This window comes from Pan paniscus, chromosome 3 (genome assembly GCF_029289425.2).
Source record: "Pan paniscus chromosome 3, NHGRI_mPanPan1-v2.0_pri, whole genome shotgun sequence".
Taxonomy (NCBI): domain Eukaryota; kingdom Metazoa; phylum Chordata; class Mammalia; order Primates; family Hominidae; genus Pan; species Pan paniscus.
The window spans coordinates 20,752,808-20,772,712 of NC_073252.2; the positions used below are offsets into that span (position 1 = coordinate 20,752,808).

General features: G+C 34.9%; 1 protein-coding gene across 4 annotated transcripts in view; it reads left to right on the plus strand.

The window, feature by feature from the left end:
• The window catches only part of SLIT2 (slit guidance ligand 2), a 379,008-nt gene that overhangs the window by 262,044 nt on the left and 97,059 nt on the right, over nucleotides 1–19,905 (plus strand). For all 4 annotated transcript variants that reach the window (XM_003826819.6, XM_063603740.1, XM_003826821.6 and 1 more), the window contains exons 10-14: nucleotides 6,540–6,611; nucleotides 7,111–7,182; nucleotides 15,041–15,112; nucleotides 19,434–19,577; nucleotides 19,688–19,851. In XM_003826819.6, coding sequence (XP_003826867.4) covers nucleotides 6,540–6,611; nucleotides 7,111–7,182; nucleotides 15,041–15,112; nucleotides 19,434–19,577; nucleotides 19,688–19,851 — 524 coding nt within the window. The remainder of the gene's footprint in view (nucleotides 1–6,539; nucleotides 6,612–7,110; nucleotides 7,183–15,040; nucleotides 15,113–19,433; nucleotides 19,578–19,687; nucleotides 19,852–19,905) is intronic.

The following is a 19,905-nucleotide window of genomic DNA, read 5'->3' on the forward strand; positions in this document are numbered from 1 at the left end:
AGATATTTATTAAATTTGCAAAGTTCTGGAAACTGCAATTATAAAACAAATAATGCTGTAGGCTAAAATATGTTGGATCATTTTATGTAGAAATATATGAAAGATTTTAATGACATGATTTACTGCTAAAGTTGGAAGTAGCATTCCAAAAATAGAAAGTACTTACTTTACAATTATATGTAATAGGCAAGATAATCCTTAACATCAAAGAAAAGGAATATTGTCTTCCTCCTTTTCAAATGATGGGGCAATCTTACCTATGCGGAGAATGTGTTGGCTACAGTGGACAACTTAAGATTCAGAAGCTAGTCATTCTGCCTCCCCTTCCCTTACCCCATTAAGACTATGCTCTATTCTGTGGCAGCTGCTTTTGCCATTTACGTTAAAAGCAGATGGAGAAAACGCGAAGAAGTGTCAGTTTTATTGCCATGTATAATCAGCATCTGGGCTGTATGTTACAGACACAATCAATCCAAAGACATATTTTACTGGGTATTATAAAAACTTTTTGTGTTTCTAAGGCAGTCCCCAAATTACAGATAGTGCTATATTTTAATCCTGTTGATCACAGAGATTGCAGCCAGTTATATTGTTTCAGCTTCAATGTGAATGATGTATGTGTGTATGTGTTTATTATACAGTTACCGAGTTATCTGCAAAACTGTACTGCTAATTTGTTTAAAAACATGATTTGGGACCATATATATTTATTTCACACTAGAAATCAAATCATGTGTGAGATTTATATATACACATATAATTTTATAATGTATGTGTGGGGGTGTGTGGGGGTGTGACGTTGCAATAGTCCCCCCTCTTCCACAGTTTTGCTCTACATGGTTTCCGTTACCCATGGTCAACCTCAGTCTGAAAATATTAATGTATTTTGAGAGAGACCACATTCACATAACATTTATTATAGTATATTGTAATAATTGTTGTATTTTATTATTATTGTTAATCTCTTTAAACTTGATCACAGGCATATAGGAAAAAAAAGTGTATATAGGGTTCAGTACAATCTGTGGTTTCAGACATTCAGGGGGTCTTGGAATGCATCCCCTGTGGGTAAGGGGAGTCTACCGTATATGCTGTAGACTTTTTATTATTTAATATATTGTGCTATATATTATATTTTTGATTGCATATACATATTTTTATTACTTCACTATTTTTGTATAAGAAATAAAATACCATATTTTTTTCTACATCTCATGTAATTTTTAGAAAACATTTATGGTAAGTTCTATCCTCCCCATTTTTCAGGAAGAGAAACTGAGACACAGCAAAAGAAAATAGCTTTTGTAAGGTCCAGAGAGCTAATCAGCTGCAGATCCAGAATTTAGTCCATGTCTGTATAAGTGCAAAACTCATACTTTTAATTGCTAAGTGACACACCTTGAAAAATTCTATGTATGTCTATAAAATGTAGAAATATCTCTTGAGGAGGGCTATTGAAGATTTGGCATGTGGATGTTATTTTATATAGTTTGTCAAAATAACACGATTTTAAAACATTGAAAATAATGTCTACGAATTGAACGCTAGAGAGCTGAAAATTAGCTAAAGTGCTAATACTGTTTAATATCTTGTAAATGTCTTTAGAACTAGTTTTTTAATTGCCCAGTCATACACACTGCATGTTGTATACTCTACTGATGTAAGATCTGCTCACCAAAACCATTAGTTTATTTTATGTGTTACAGAGCCCATCAGTCCACAAGTGGCAGAATTAGACTTCATTGAGCTAAAAGATAGCTGCACATAATTAACATATTCTAAGGGTCTTGTGTTTTAAAGCAGAGGGATATTTCACCATTTTTTTATTTTCTATAATTTTTGAAATAGACACCAGAACGTGTTATATATTGTTGGTAGTTCATTCTTTAGGAGCTTTAAAGTCGTGAAGACATGTATAATGAGGTAGCAGTAATTAGAGAGCAAGAGAAAAAAATTGTAGAAGTGGAGACAGAATGGGAAGAAGTCTTTTATTGGATAAACATACTTTTGAGTTATTTTTATTGGTGCAGTTAGAAAACTGTCTTCATCTTCTCATATACTGAGCATGTAACTAAAATTTCCTTCTACATTTGAAAGAGTAGTAACAGCCATTGCTTTGGTTTCATGTGTGTGTATATGTAAACACACAAACACATACAGTGATAAAATGTTATGCAATCATTTACCTAAGTTATGTGGAGAAAAAGTTGTTGGCTCCTTTTACATGGAAAAGTCTTTCTTGTAGTATGTGATTTACAGTACTTTCTTCTCCTAATCACTTTCTAAATATATTTTTACTTTGAAACTCAAGATATTGAATTTTCTCCGAAGGACTGACATTTGAAAATCTCTTAATTATGGTGGATTTTATCCATGGCATGCAAATATATCTTAGCGATTATACTATCTATTTTTGGAATCCCAGAATGTTTTTAATTAGGTTCTTTATGGAACAATGGATTCAAATTTGCACTCTATAAAATTCAGCAGCTTCTATGCTATTAAAGCACAGATTACAGGACAGCAATGCTAGAAAATGTAAATTTTGTTTGTCCTTTCTTTTTACCTCAACCTGAAAACTTTATTATTTCACTTCTTTATTTTTTATAATCTGATTTAAATATGTTTTCTTCTTTTTGTAGGACAAAGGACATCATTTGAGATGTGTGTTGGGTTTAGTTTATCAAATATATTCTAAAATTCTTACAATGAAAAGGAAAACCCCTTTATTCTAAAGACCCAAAAGTTTGCAATAAGTACACATTAGTTTATTGTTTCTCCACTAAATAAGAGAGAACAGACATTTTATAATGTATTAAAATTTATTGTTTGACATCTGTCCATGGTAGAATATTTTCCTGCTTGAGAATCTGTCCCTCTGAATGAAGGATGCAATTACGTTTTGCCTTAATGAACTGCTGAGACAGTGCAATAAAAACCAGTTCGCTGCTGAGTCAGTGTGAATAACAACGTAAACTCTGTTTCAAATACTTTATTGGAACAAGATTGAAAATAGATAAATGAATAAAAGTAAACAAGTCCACGGTAAATGTCATTGTACAGCTTTCTGTGGTACATGTAAATGCAATAGTTTGCAATGTGAAGATCAAGTCCTTGGTACACTGCAATAACAGATGATTCATGCAGCATGACTCAAGTGTGTCTGAAATATTGTTTTTGCATATAAAAATATAATGTCATTTTATCAGGACTCCTCTTTGTTTTATAACTTTCTGAGTATGCAGCATTTTCAAAAAACAAGGCCTTATTTATTGTATAATTTGGGTTTTTTTGGTGACAATCAGTGAAATTAGTTGTAGATTAATTACAGAAATTATCATAACATATATTTGAGTGTCATTAGAAAAATTAGTGATCATTACGAGTATTCTAGTTTGAGACTTTAAAATAATAAATGAATTTTAAATTTTCCAGGGAAAATCTTCAGTTATATTAAATTATAGAATTAGTTTGGTCACATTTGTGAGTTAAGGTTATTGACATTTCAGAAGTCTCTATGCTGAATATAGCATTTAAAAATACTTACATTGGAGAAATTCGTTTTGAAATCTAACGGCAAAATAAGATTATTTATCAATAAAACTTTCACAAATGTATGAACATCTCTGTTTTTTGATTATCATTGAATTCCAGTTATATAGCTTAATATTTTGTACAGAGTAGACATTAAATATTTATAGGGTGAATGAATGAATTAATGATTATTGGTTTCTTTAGATTATTTTCAAGAACCTGAAATAATATCTATGAAAAGTAGTATATGAACTAGCTTTGCATTACTATTAAAAGAAATCTACTAGTCACTGAGAGCTATTAATTTTTTCTCATCATAGCACTACGTTATTGTGAGCAAATCTTTAATACATTGAAATAATACTTAATTGACCAAGACATGAAGAATCTTCCAACGAATCAATATTATTTCATCTATAGCTCGTATTCTCTGTATTTTTATTGATTACATTTTAAGCTTAAAATTTTACTATAAGAATGAGTAAAGGCCAAAAAGAATTACTCTTAACTGTCAATCAAAACATTCTAATCAATAAAGTAACAGGCAAATGATTTACATGTCCTTCACTCTATTTAGAGCTTTTGAAAAAAAACTCCCTTTCTTATGACCTAGATAAATAATACAGAAGACAAATTCATATTTCCATCATACAGTTTATTTACTGTCTTCTGGAGTAAATCCACCTATTAGGAGCCAAGAACCCAGTTAGCAGGGATATGTGAAAACGAATAGAATATAGTGGAATAAGAACAGAGGAGTTAAGAGGATGTCCTTGGGTATGTAGGAAAAGGCACAACTTATTATACCTAAGAAAATAAGGAAAGGATTTAAAAGGAGGCCATGCTTTCACTGTCTTAAAATAACTAAGCATTATTAATATCAATACTAGTATAAAAGTATCACTAATATATACATGTCCAATAGTAAGAAATAATTAAGGAAATAGGGTATTTTTCAACAGTGGAATATTATGAAGGCATTAAAAGTAATGTCTTACAAAATGTTAAATGATATAGCAATACATGTATGATATGTTATTGGATGTAAAGACAATACACCCAATTCTATTTGTAGTAATACCTCAATTACATAAAATATGCTCAAAATTCTATATGCAGTAATACCTCAATTATATAAAATAAATATGCATAAATAAATATGCAAGCAAAAAAACGCTAAAGTAAAACTCCCTGATCTGAGTAGGGCATTATGGATTTAGTTTTTTTAACCATATTTTTACTTTTTCCAAGTACAGTGAGCACCAAGGAGATAGAGTGTCTCATCAAAGGGAAAAAAGATTGTTAGTAATATCAAATGTTACAGTGAGTTCAAGAGCAATGAAAACTGAGGAAACCCATTGAATGGTGAAATAAAGAGGTCAGAGAATGAACCCTGATACTGTTGAAGAAAAACCGTAGCACCATGAGAAGGGCTTTGAAATCAGAAAAGACCAAAATTTTGACAATTTCATGTAATGTCCTAGGGATAATTTATTTTGATTTTATTTTCATTAAATGTTACGCGTGTGTGTGTGCATGTGTGTGTGTGTGTATGCGTTAAAGTATTACCAACGTTCAATAAAAATGAATTAATGTATATGACACATATATGGTCAGTATGTTGTCATGATATTTATTCATATTTAAATATATACTCATATGTATACATACATATATATATAATATATATGCATATATTTTTTCAAATCCGGGCGGGAAAGTGGAGCTCATGCCAGTTGAGCTTTATTTTCCTATTGAAAGTGAACTCTATTTTTCTGTTGAAAAACAGAGGGATTTAATGTAGAGAATAGACTGAACAGTTGAAGGAAGGTAACAGGGAAAAAACTGCTACCAACCCAGGGCTATAAGGACAGAAGAAGCTGGTATTTTATAAAATTAGGAGGTGGCACCAACGGAAAGTAAAATTAGGAAGGAGACGAGACCACTGCTGTGGACATCCCCTGAGACAGAGAAGGGAAGAAATATCCTGGCTTCTACTCCCCGCCAACCTTTCACCACCCTACCAGTGTCTGTCACTGGCAAATCTCACAGTAGCCTGTTGGCAAATGAGCCTGGGATATATGGTTCACTGGAGTCAGCTCTTTGGGAGACAGAGCAGAACAGAGGAGAAGGGGATGGGAAATGATCATAACGATGTTTCTTTGGAGAGAAAGGAGGCTGAGAAGCAACATTTTTTTGATAGACTAAAATATGTACCAAAAGACTTCATGCAATCTACTTATTTGTGCGTTTCATAACTAGATGGGTAAAATCTTGTCTTTCTCTGTTAGCAGGACCGTAGAATAGATGATATCAGTTATTTTCAACTCTGTGATTTTAGTATACCATAAAAATACTTCAGTTGTGCTCAAATGCACTTTGCTGCAGTGGTTTTTATGTGAAATATTCACAAAATGAATCCTCAGGAGAGTCTAGACTGTCTTACTGAAAATATCTGTAGCATATATGGATTTATAATTTAACATTTTTCTTCATAAGAAGCTTCAAAATTAATTTTGTGAGTATAAAATTATTTTTAACCTATAATATGCTTTCCATAGAGGAAATAAAAGGTTTATAAAATTTAATATTCAACAGTAATCTTCTTTGTGGAAGAGTTATGATTGTATCTAAAATATGTGATAGATCTATTCAGTATTTCTACCTATTTCTCTAACTTATATTAAGGTAATTAAAATGTACTCCTAAGTTAGTTTCTTAAAGGTATTGTTTCTTTTGTACAAAGTCCAGATTTAAATATTGATGGATATGTAGTACTTAAAAATCTGAATATTTTAATTATTTTTATAATTGCTTTGTTTTTAATCCCAATTTGCTTCACATTTAGGGACAGAAAAATTAAATTTAGTACTTATTTTTCAGGAAAAAAATATATCACTCATGAAGAACATCAACTTTACTTCTTGACATGAATCCTGAGCTTGAATTAAACATGTCTGAAGGTTCACATTTCCATTTAAAAGTTGAATTTTTTTTCATTGCAGACGTTTGGAACAGAACACAATCAAAGTCATCCCTCCTGGAGCTTTCTCACCATATAAAAAGCTTAGACGAATGTGAGTGAACAATATTCTACAATATATGTAATTTTAAAAATTATAGAGGTCATGAGACCATGCAAAGAAACTTAAGTATGAGTATATAAGTGTTTGACAGCTTAAATATTAAGTGATGTGACTGTCTGATTACTAGCTCTGTAATAATATTTTAATCTTAATATCTAAACTATGTAATTTTTAAAGGTCTGTAATTTAGCATATTGATTCATACAAATGTGAATGTTTATGGTCAATATATTTTGCATATGAACATATGTTCAGGTGTTCTATTGTCAAAAATAAGACATAGCATCTTATATGGGAAAGTAGACAATGGTTATTTTAAAAAGTATGATTTCTTTTTTAAATTTCTGATCCTTCAGATGTTCAATGTTGCACATTTTGGACATGTCTTGATAAGTACAAAACCAACATTTAAAAGCCATACATAGCTTTTTCCGCAGTAAATCTCACTGACATTTGATTGAATGTAACCTAACCCTATTTCTAATCTTAGCGACCTGAGCAATAATCAGATCTCTGAACTTGCACCAGATGCTTTCCAAGGACTACGCTCTCTGAATTCACTGTAAGTATTCACTGTGTCACTGAAGGAAAAGAGAAGCCACAACAAAGAGTGGCTACCTTTTTTAAATTGGGGTTTAAAAAATGCTCTCAGGTTTTTATTATGAATAATGAATTATTAATAATGTTAATTATTATTAACCACTTCTGGATCCCATTATTTTTATGGAGGACTGCTACCCATCACTAAAATTAGCCAATTTTTAGGGGTGTATATTTTATAGTTTGATCATTTTGCTGTTAGGAGAGCAAGAGTTAGATCCCCTTTTTGACCATTTTTTTATTTCTTTTTTTTTTTTTTTTTTTTTTTTGAGACGGAGTCTCGCTCTGTCGCCCAGACTGGAGTGCAGTGGCGCCATCTCGGCTCACTGCAAGCTTCACCTCCTGGGTTCATGCCATTCTCCTGCCTCAGCCTCCCGGTAGCTGGGACTACAGGCGCCTGCCACCACATCCAGCTATTTTTTTTTTTTTTTTTTGTATTTTTGGTAGAGACGGGATTTCACAATGTTAGCCAGGATGGTCTGGATCTCCTGACCTCGTGATCCGCCCGTCTCGGCCTCCCAAAATGCTGGGATTACAGGCATGAGCCACCGTGCCCGGCCCATTTTTTTATTTCTAAAAGGAAAAGAAAATATTTATTTTGGAAAGCATATAGCTAGTATCTGGGGACAATATCAGTCTCCTTTGAAATGCTAGGCAAAGTCTTGCTGAGAACACTTGAAGATGACCACTGAGAGGAAACCTCCACTCTTTTTCATCACCTTAATACTTTCCTAAAAGAATAAGCTTTTAATCTCTCAAAGAACAAAGATTTTAAAATATGACAGCTTTTTAATGTCAAGAGAACCTTCGAAAGATAGCTATGTAAATTAAAGTTTAAAAATAAATGTATAGCAGCTGTTATTAATATTACTTCACACTTGTAAAAAAATCTTCAAAAGTCCACCAAGTAACCTTTAGATCAGATTTAAATATTCGAAAGTGGAAGTCGGCACATTTTCATTTTTTAAGAGCCGAAACTCAGAGAAGGGTTCTTATTGATGTCAATTCCTGCCAAAATATTTCAGATATCAGAGGTCAGGGGTAGCCAATGAGAATGCCAAGATACACATGTGCGAGACCCAGATAAACCCCTGGAGTTTGTGGAACAACTTGCTGGCACTCTTTCCAAGGGGAGAACTAGATCGGAGTGCTCATCTGGGCACATGAGTCTTCCAGCTGCTATGTTAGTCTGTTAAAAAAACAAAACCAAAACCAAAACCAAAAACAAAAACAAAACACTACAGTTTTCTTTAAAAAGGAAAATGGAAAACTGTTACTTAAATGGCAGTATCTGCTTGGGTTCACTTTTGCTTCTTTTTGTCTTGGAGGGTTTTCACTGGAAGAAGCACAAGATTAAAGGAACAATTGTTGGCAGAAAATATAGCGTGTAGTCATGTATTGCTCTCAGGCTGTACTGTCAGGTTCTAAAGTAACTAGGTTCAGTGTAAAACTCAGATCACCCAGTCAGATTGTCCATAAAGTACTGTTAGCACCATTCTGAGCAGTAATACTATCCAGAGTAAACACTGACAACCTCCCCGTCATACAGAAGGACAAAAGGCAAATCAGCATGTCAGTTCCTGATTCTCCACAATTTTGGTCCTCAGAGATAACCATTAAATGTCAAGAAGAAGAGAAATCAGTGGGAAATTCTTATTTATATCGGCTTGCTTGCAGAGTTTGATATTAAGCTCTTCCCTTAATAATGTTAATTGACACTTCTGTGGTTGTGAGAATTAAAAGAAAATATATAAAGATATTTACAAGTAAATTATAAATAGAACAGCTTATTATAATTTGTTACTTCTTTCAATAAATTACATTATGTTTGTTGATAAACAGGGTTCCTGTAATTAATGATTATAAATTATGTAATCTAATAAACAATAAAATAGTGTGTTGTCACTCCTTTTGCTATTTGCTAACACATGTAAAATAACATGCTTGCTACATTGAAATCTAAGGCCTCATGATGAGAGCACTCACGCACACAGTTGTTTTAGAAGGCCGTAGAAAAGCTTTATCTTTACTTGCGGATAAAGTAAACTGCAGTTAAGTCAGGGAGTTAAGTCCCTGGGGTTTTTCCAGTTCAAAATGTAGCAACGTGTGGAAGATTACAAACTGTTTGCCAAAAGTGGAATACCTGCATAATACTGTAAAACAGATAAACTGGAAAAGAATCAAATAACTGAGTTATTTTAGAGAAAGCCCACGTGTTATAACACGTATCATTTTCCTGGTCACGTTCACAGTTTGAGTTCACTTTCCAAAGATTAAGTTATTTTCCCCTCCATAAAATATATAACTACACACATTTGCAATAGCTCTTTTCTTCATTGAACCACAGTTAATATGTTCAGAAGAAATGTATTGGGCCTGATTATGTACTAGGCCCTAGTAGAGGGTCTAGAGATGCAGAGTGACCAGAACACAGAAATCCCTGCCTCATGGAGGGGACCAGTGATAAACTGGCAAATGTATAGTATACATAAAATTTACCTATATTTATAGTATTACATCTATCTGTAGATGAAAATGCTATGAATAAAAATGACAGAACAAGGGATAAGGATAGCTGTGATTGGGGGGGAAGCTAAAACCTTAAATAAGATGATCAACAAAGACCTGAAGATTTGAGCTATGGGAGTGAACTGTGTAGATAGTGCAGATATATAGAGGAAAGGCATTCAAGACAGAGGGAACGGTTAAGTACTAAGGACGTTTAGCAGGAGTATGCTAGATGTTTCAAGAATTAGCAAAAAATATCACTGCTACTGGAGAGTAGTGGGTGCTTGAAACTGAAATGATGAAGAGAATGCAATTGTAACTACAGGTCTGAGACACTATAATTAGGGTGGGGGAGGAAAGCCAGTGAAAGCTAGATTTGCAGAAAAGAATTGTGCTGGAGATCATGATAGTGACCAGGAGTTAAAATCTTCCAGAAGGGAGCAGAGTACTTGGGAGTATGTAGTTTACTACAAAAACCATGCAAGTACAAGGCAACACCTCTTTTTATTTAAATAAAAATTTTGCTTACAAGTTTTGCTTACACCTGATATTTTAATACCATGCCTTTCTAGAACTGTACTCAAGAATATAGCCAGATTAATATAATCACTACATTTGCTAAATAAACTATTTAAAGGTGATATGATGCCAAGCACCTCTACTGCATTCTACTTAAAAAATAAAAATTTCAGCCAGGCATGGTGGCTCACGCTTGTAATTCCAGCACTTTGGGAGGCCTAGGCAGGCGGATCACTTGAAGTCAGGAGTTCAAGACCAGCCTGGCCAACATGGTGAAACCCCGTCTCTACTGAAAATACAAAAATTAGCCAGACATGGTGGTGCATGCCTGTAATCCCAGCTACTCGGGAAGTTGAGGCACGAGAATCTCTTGAACCCAGGAGCCGAATGTTGTAGTGAGCCAAGATTGCACCACTGCACTCCAGCCTGGGCGACCAAATGAGTCTCTGTCTCAAAAAAATAAATAAATAAATAAAAATTTCAAGTTATTTGATCACCAAATTTCATCTCTTAGAGATAAGTGGACTTGATTTACCTAATGTTTTTTAAGGCCTCTCCTACTAAGAAATCCTATACTTTTTTTATTAACATTATCATTTATTTTTATGTATTATATAAAATTATAATGTTATACTAATATATTGTTACATAGTATAATATGCAATATATTAACAAAACAAAAAAACATTCATCATGTCGTTTTCAGGGATTTTAAAATTTCTTTCAATGTGACATCAACAAGATTTCTATAATATTTAGTAATAATTTTTTAAGAATTCAGCATACTAGTATTTTTAGCATTGTCTGTAAACAGTTTTTATTGTTTTCTGCTTATTACTTGGAAACTTCCTTCTGCAGTAACAAAACGTTTTAAGTGTAGTATCAATGTAGCATACTGCTAAGCATATCACCTTTAGGACACTAGGTGGCTGTGTTCAAATCCTGGCTCTAGTACTTACTAGTTAGAGGCTGAGCTAGTTACTAAATTCCCTGGGTATTAGTTCTTCCATCTCTAAAATGAGGATAAAGTTACTTCCCTGCTAGCTTTGTTACAGAGTAAACATCAAGAGATAATACGTATGGCCATGGCAAATTCATCTCTTGATACAAAGCAATTTGTATGTTTCTGGATCTCAGTTATCACAGAGAATCTTTCTTTATGCCAAAGGTCCTCAATATATGATTTTTCTCTTTTCCCATTCTTTTCATTAGCCCTTTGTAAACTATTTTAATTCACTTACTCTAATTTCCTTATTTCCTTAACTGGCTCCCAAATTCCACAGGGGTCTACAGTGGAAGACTTTAACACTGTACTTAAATTTCTGGCAACCTTTTCCTAAACTGCTGTTAACTCTCCTGCCCAGTATCTTGCATTTTACTATAGGTTTTCAATGAAAATTAAAAGTTAGCACCTCTGTTTTGTCCTCTGCTTTATCTTTACTGTACTCTTCTAAAAATCACTTAAGAGTTATAATTTTCAAATGTATACATTTAAAACAATTTATAAGTATAATTTCCTTGACATTTTTTTGAATAATAAAGTATCTGCCCATAACACCTTTTTCATGATAGTCATCTTATAGGTTGCTGTTTTAGACATTTTTTTTCTCTTCAGTAGGAGTTGTCTTCTGCCAGCTTTCTTTTTTGAGACGGAGTCTCGCACTGTCACCGAGGCTGGAGTACAATGGCGCAATCTCGGCTCACTGCAACCTCCACCTCCCAGGTGCAACCGATTCTCCTGCCTCAGCCTCTTGTGTAGCTGGGATTACAGGCGCCTGCCACCATACTCGGCTGATTTTTTGTATTTTTAGTAGAGACAGGGTTTCACTACGTTGGCCAGGCTGGTCTTGAACTCCTGACCTGGTGATCCGGCCGCCTGGGCCTCCCAAAGTGCTGGGACTACAGGCATGAGCCACTGCGCCTGGCCTCTGCCAGCTTTCAATAAGAGCACAAGAGCTCGAACACTGGTCACCAGCTATTGCTGCCTCTTACTGTCCTAATGCTGAAACTCACAAGGGCTAAATTGTGTTTAACGTTCTTGGCCTTCCTTATAGCAGCAGGTACAAGAGCTACCTTAAAATTTCCCTATTGTTCCAAAAGACTAGCAAAAAAAAAAAAAAAAATCTCTATCAGAGTATATGTATATTGTACACATATAATAGTACGTATGTATATACTATCTATGTGGTATGCTGAACATAAGTCATGTATAAGAAACTGTAGAAAAGATACTCAATTAGTCATTCTTGGTATTTGGATGATATTATCCACATCCCTCATGTATTGATTTTCTTTTCAGCTGATTCCACTTTTTTCTTTCAGTTTCTTTTAAAAATTTATTTTCCTCCAACAGTGTAGGACAAATTCTCACTGGCCTTCTCTTAGTTTATATCTTTATGTGATGATATTTCTTTCCCTCATTTTTATAGATTTTGGCCCTATTTCCTGGGCTGTCATCCAACTTCTCTATCCTGGTCTTTGGATTTTGGTATACTTTAACTAATTTTCCTTGCTGTCATTTTGATCTCATTGCTGTGTAAAATACTGTACCCAGCCCTAGTCCTGCTAAACCTTTCTGGAGAAATGTCATTCCCATTACATTGAGTATTTCTTTCTTATTTTTATGGTTGATACTCCATATAGCAATAATTCCTATACAGATAGATTTCCTGTATCCTAGTGTAATTTCCTCCTTTGTTGCCGTTTACCCACTTTGTCTCATTAACAATAGCATCTGTTACTTTTTAACATGGTCTTAAAGAAAGCAGTGATTTATTGAAAAAAATAATTCCACAATATAAATATGATGCATCTCCTAGCTTGTTCTCCTTTCATGCTATTTGGGCCAACCTTCAAAGCAAAAGTCTCAAGTGAACAACCTACTAAATTGTCCACCCCTTGATACTCATGCAGGTCCTCCACAATTTATATACATCTTTGTTCCTTTCTAAATTGCAGTGGATTCACAATATCAGACCCTTTGACTATTCAAAATTACTCTTTTGGATTGCCCTTTGAAGCCATACCTTCTTTATCTCAGTCATATCAGTGCCTGAGACATGGGCAGATCATGGGCATTCAAAAATGACAGATTCAATTGAATTGAGCACCAACCTTAGAATCTGGCAAAGTTACAGGCACATAGTAAGTGCACAATCTCTATTGTTGAATGAATGAATTGAAAGATATTGAATTGAATATCCCAAACTGGTGCCATCTTAATCTACTCATTTGTGTTTCCTAATGCCCTCTCTTCTCTTAATCTTGACCTCAAAATATATATTTATTCATGCTTTACCTTTTCTAATTCCCTTTCTACCTTGTTCTGGACAATATAGAATCCTCTCTTTTGTTCTTTGATTTTTAAAATGGTTTCTTCTCTAATTGATGTACTTTTCTAAAGAAATCTACGTTTTCTACAAACAAAATTGCATGTTCTATTTTATAGTTATATCATGGAATCTAAAGAGACAAATGGAATATCTTTTTACACTATAATAGCACCCGGCTTTATTTATTCCTTTGAGGATTTTCTTCACATTTTATAATATACCTTACCTCTCTGACATCTTGAAGGAGGAACAGCTTTTCTCTCACGTATTCATCTGTCTTGTATTGTTATTTTCTTCCTTTTCAAAAAGAGATTATATACTGCTGCCAAACGTATCAATTATTTAGATTCGCATTTCAGCTTTTTCTTTATATGTTATGGCAGCCATTTGTTTATTTCCCAAAAGAATATCTCTCTGATCTTTGAAAATGATATATGCTTATTTTAGAGATATATTAAAATACACAAAAATATGTAGATGTAAGTTCAAATCACCTCTGGATGGCAAATTATCTGCCATCTAAATACGTTTCCCTTTTATTTTGTGCATATATGTGTGTGTATATATATATACACATATATATACGTATACATATATATTTATATATATACATATACATATATATTTTTATATATATACATATACATATATATTTATATATATATATACATATACATATATATATATTTTTTTTTTTTTTTGAGACAGAGTCTCGCTCTGTTGCCCAGGCTGGAGTGCAGTGGCGCGATCTCGGCTCATTGCATGCTCCGCCTCCCTGGTTCATGGCATTCTCCTGCCTCAGCCTCCCAAGTAGCTGAGACTACAGGTGCCCACCACCATGCCTGGCTAATTTTTTGTATTTTTAGTAGAGATGGGGTTTCACCGTGTTAGCCAGGATGGTCTCGATCTCCTGACCTCGTGATCCGCCCGCCTCGGCCTCCCAAAGTGCTGGGATTACAGGCATGAGCCACTGTGCCCGGCCTATATGTATATATTTTTTTAAAAAAACTAACATAATACTTTAACATGCTTCTTTTTTACTTAATGTTGTATCATGAGGACTTTTATGTCACTATATACTCTTCTATACTTGATTCTACATTTAGCATTCTTCTTTGTCATATATAGTGTGCTCTCGTTACATATGAACTGTGTATGCGTGTGAGTAGAAAAACAACTTAAAAGGAAACATTTCTATGAAACGGCAATGCAAGTGGAAATGATATATTCATATATAAAATGTTCTTTATTTTTCTGTTTTCCTGATGTTCTACAGTAAGCATATATCTGATCTGTAATCAGGCAAAAGACATTTGCAAATGGAGTTTGTTTACTCAGCTATAACTTTTATGATGTATTGATTGCCTACTAGCTTCCTGTATGACTGAGTAAATATGTATTAGATGAATTTGTTATGCAGGTTTGGTGTCTAATTTTTTTCATTTAAAACATTTTTTTCAGTGTCCTCTATGGAAATAAAATCACAGAACTCCCCAAAAGTTTATTTGAAGGACTGTTTTCCTTACAGCTCCTGTAAGTATTTGATTGTTTTGGATCTCTCGAGCCTAATAATATATATTAGCCATTTTGTTGTCTCATATTTTTATGGAGGCTTTGGAAAAATTTGACTCAAAATGATACAGTTTAACAAAATAGAAAAGAGTAGTCCAGTCAAGCTAGCATTCGTGATTATTTACTTGAAGACACAACTTTTTGGAATAGTCCCCAAACCAATTTTATCTACACTATCATGAATGTATGCATTCTGGCTGCTCTATCATTTAAAGCTTCTACAATCGCTGTCTTTGTAAAACATCTCTGTTTTAATGTAACCAGTAGTTGGAACCGAGAAAAATATGGTGATCACTTTGGGAGGCCGAGGCAGGTGGATCACGAGGTCAGGAGATCCAGACCATCCTGGCTAACATGGTGAAACCCCGTCTCTACTAACAAACAAAAAATTAGCTGGGCGTGGTGGTGGTGGGCCCCTGTAGTCCCAGCTACTCGGGAGGCTGAGGCAGGAGAATGGCGTGAACCAGGGAGGCGGAGCTTGCAATGAGCAGAGATCGCGCCACTGCACTCCAGCCCGGGCGACAGAGTGAGACTCCGTCTCAAAAAAAAAAAAGATATGGTGATATACTCAGCAACCTTTGTCCAGAGAATCTGCAGGAGTGACAGTGCGACAATAACTTCCTCAAACAGATGGTGTGCGGTGAGCTGTAACACACAATAGTCCTCAGACTAAACCTTTAGAGAGATAATTACCTGTAAATCAAAGACCACTCTGATTAGACAATAGATACTACTCATTTGTCTCAAAGGAAGTATTTACCATACATATTTGCAAAAAGCAGATTTAACACCATGTGTTTTAATGCATGCCCATATGAAAAGTAAAGTTGGAAAAAAATGCAAATATTAAAACTTGGTGGTTAATCATCAAATTCTATTCATATCATCAGAGGACCTCATTTGGGGCACACACTGGCCTATATGCTTTAGATACAAAGATAATTGTGTTGTAATTTTTTTCTTAGTAAATCTCCCTTAAAATCCTTAGGCATACAATGTTATTTTCCCTCTGGAGTGTATTTATTTCTTGGCATTTATTTGGTAACGATTTATTCCTAATCCCACAATCTTCATGTATATATATATATACATATAAATATATTCCTGAATTTATAAACTTATGTTCTTAAGTACATCCTATTATCCATGTCTTAAACTTTTTCACCATTATGCAGAAATGTATTTTACATTACACCTTAGCACACACACACACAAACAAATGAAACAAAATGTTAACGAAACAATAATGAACCTTATTATATGTAGTGCTCTCTTTTCTGTTCATCCCCACCCCAATTCTCTCTTTATTTTCTCAGTGCTACATAACCCAGTAAATTTATTTTACAATAGACCAATGAGTCATGAGAAATACTGATTTTGTAACTTAATGACTATTTGGGTTTCAGATTTTTCTAAGCTTTGCATTTCTGTTATTAAGTATTGCTACTAATTTGATAAAATTATGCTATTCACAGTCTAGATGTCTGTACCCATTGTAGATATAGCTTGATGCTGTAACCAAGTATTGCCTACTTGTGACTCACCTCTCTGCCATTCTTCCACATTCCCCTAGACTTACTCTCCATGCCAGTTATTCACAATCACTCTATCACTGCCCTATCTACTACCAATACATAAAGTGTCACCTTCTTTTTCTTTCCATGCACACTTATTGGTGGTTGATGTAACACACATGCCAATAAAATATGGAGATCTATATAGATAAACCTTACTTCTAAAGCCATCTTTATAAAGTTTCATTTCTACACTAAGGCTCATTCTTAAGCCTGCCAGAGGGAAAGAATGGCATGATTATCTCTTTACAGCTAGCTGAGAACTTGGTAAAGTTAAGTGTCTTAGTTTTGGTTGGTCAGAAATTAGAGAGAAGAGGCACGGAAATAAAAGAAACAAAACAGATTGTTGTTTAATATTTATTTACTATTCCTTGGGCCACACTGAGTTAAAGTGAGTACAAACTGCATAGATGCAAGATGATGCAAAACAACATCTTTCAGTTTCCTCAGGCTCCACACAATTTCATTGTCCTTGTTTGCTCTCTAACTGCTTCATTCAATTAGATTATTAAGTAAAGAACAGGTCAGCATTACTTGAGTTGTGGCCCAGGGAGGAGAGGTATGGGGTTAATCAGCCCCTGTCACCCACCATTTCTTGAAGGCTTTTAAGAAGGTATTACATATACCGGAGGGAAGATGAAGCTTCAGCTCCTGATGGGGAATCAAAGAGCACAGCCAATTGAGTCACCGTGAGAAAGTCATCACTTTGCATGTTGCTGATGTAGCACCTTTAAAAAAAATCAAGTAAAATGGAAATAACCCATGTTAACATAGAGATTGTTTTATTGTCAAAGGATAAAATATTTTTTAGTATGTTAGATAATGAGGCATACCCAAACCACATGACACATATTTTTTGAGCTGTTACAAATTTGTTAAAAGTTCTAAGTATCAAAGCACTGAACTAAATATAGCTAGATATAGCTTGATGCTGTATCCAAGTATTGCCTACAGTTTCTCCCTCTTAAGGCAGGAATTTAAAAAAATTTCTCCATTCCCATGGAGAAAAATATTCTTTCTCTCCTTATATAATAACACGCTTCAGATCATCGCCAAAGGGACCTTTTCACCTCTTCGGGCCATTCAAACTATGTATGTATAAGTGATTTGGATCACAGTTGATGACATTGTTTCCACTCTGAATGTAAGAGTTGAGTCCATTGCAACTCATCTATAAAACTGTCCTGTATGTGTTTCCAAAGCCATTTGGCCCAGCACCCCTTTATTTGTGACTGCCATCTCAAGTGGCCAGTGGATTATCTCCATACCAACCCTATTGAGACCAGTGGTGCCTGTTAGGGATGGAGAAAAAGAATATTATTTTAAAAAATTGTCCTTCCTGAAGAGGGAGGAACTGTCATTGGACAAATAAGCAGGTCTGCATAAAACAGTTGACAAGACTGCATAGCATGGAATGACATTTTGAGGAACCCAGAGGGAGGAGTACTCTGTTGGGTGAAAGTTGAGTTCAGAAGATGGTTGAGGAAAGTAGAGAGCAGAGTACATGCTGAAGAATAAACCTAAGCTCACACACAGTCACATCACCGAGAATGATGTTTGCCAAAGTATAATCCATAAACCACAGTTCCACAGAATATTGATATAATACATAGGGGAAAAAAGGAATTTGTGGGGAATTATGTTAAAAAGTTAAACAGGTATTTATAATATAAGACTACAGCCTATACTAATGTACCATGTGACTCTCCAAGAGGGTTGTAAAGTATTCATTCAACAACTGATATTTATTGAGCTCCCAGTATGTGCTGGACAGTCTGGGAAAGGAAGGGAAATGAAATAGACTTATGGATGATTTACTGTGGGGGTAGGGAGGCAGGCATATAGGTGACAGTCAGCAGTAACATAATAAGTTGTGTAGCAGAAAAAAATGTATATACTTTAGAAAATAGAAATAGATCAAAGTAAAAGGAATTGAGAGTGCTGGGGGTTGGGAAGGGGTCAAAGACAGCCTGCATGTATTAAGGAGAGGGGTGCGGGAGGCTGGATTGAGAAGGCAGTATTAGAGCAGGCTTGACATCTGGGAGATGAACATTTCAGACAGAGAATAGGAGAGCCTGGTGTGTTTAAGAAAGGCAAGGAGATCAGTGATTGGAGCTCAAACAGCCAGGAGGAGAGAACTGGGAAGATTGCAGAGTTCTGAAGAGTGGGCTACAGGTCAGGCTGTTGTGACGACTTAGGTTTCTGCTCAGAGCCAATTGGGAGCTGTCGCATGGTTCTGAGAAAGGGGTGACATGATCTATTCCATGTTTAGAAGGATCACGCTAGCTACTGTTTTGAGAATAGCCTGAACTACTTTTCCACAGAGTGTCCTGAGGGATTAGTGATGTCTTAGAGCATTTTTATGGTGTCCTTGCCAGTGGAGGCTGGGTCTCACCCACCTTTGTGTACTATCCCACCTTTGTATACTATCCCACCTTTGTATCTTCCAGAGGAAATGGTTAATGATGTGTATTGAATACATGTATAAATACCACTAGATTTAGGTTCATTTGATCACATGACTTTTGCTTTATATGGTAAAACCCCACATCTCCAGCCTCTTAATTACTAAATTATTAAAGTTAAAATGTTAGTTTTGAGGTGAAAAGAAATATATTTCTTGCCTGGGTTTTCTTAAAAAGCACAAAATCTTGCAGGTGAGTTAATAAGATGCTACACTTTAATTCTACAACTATTCAATCAAACAGATTATTGAATGCCAACAAGATAAACTGCCTTCGGGTAGATGCTTTTCAGGATCTCCACAACTTGAACCTTCTCTCCCTATATGACAACAAGCTTCAGACCATCGCCAAGGGGACCTTTTCACCTCTTCGGGCCATTCAAACTATGTATGTATAAGTGATTTGGATCACTTTTGATGACATTGTTTCCAGTCTGAATGTAAGAGCTGAGTCCATTGCAAGTCATCTATAAAACTGTTCTGTATGTGTTTCCAAAGGCATTTGGCCCAGAACCCCTTTATTTGTGACTGCCATCTCAAGTGGCTAGCGGATTATCTCCATACCAACCCGATTGAGACCAGTGGTGCCCGTTGCACCAGCCCCCGCCGCCTGGCAAACAAAAGAATTGGACAGATCAAAAGCAAGAAATTCCGTTGTTCAGGTAATTTCTTCACGTGTTATTTCCCCTGTGACCAACAACAATGGTTACATGAGA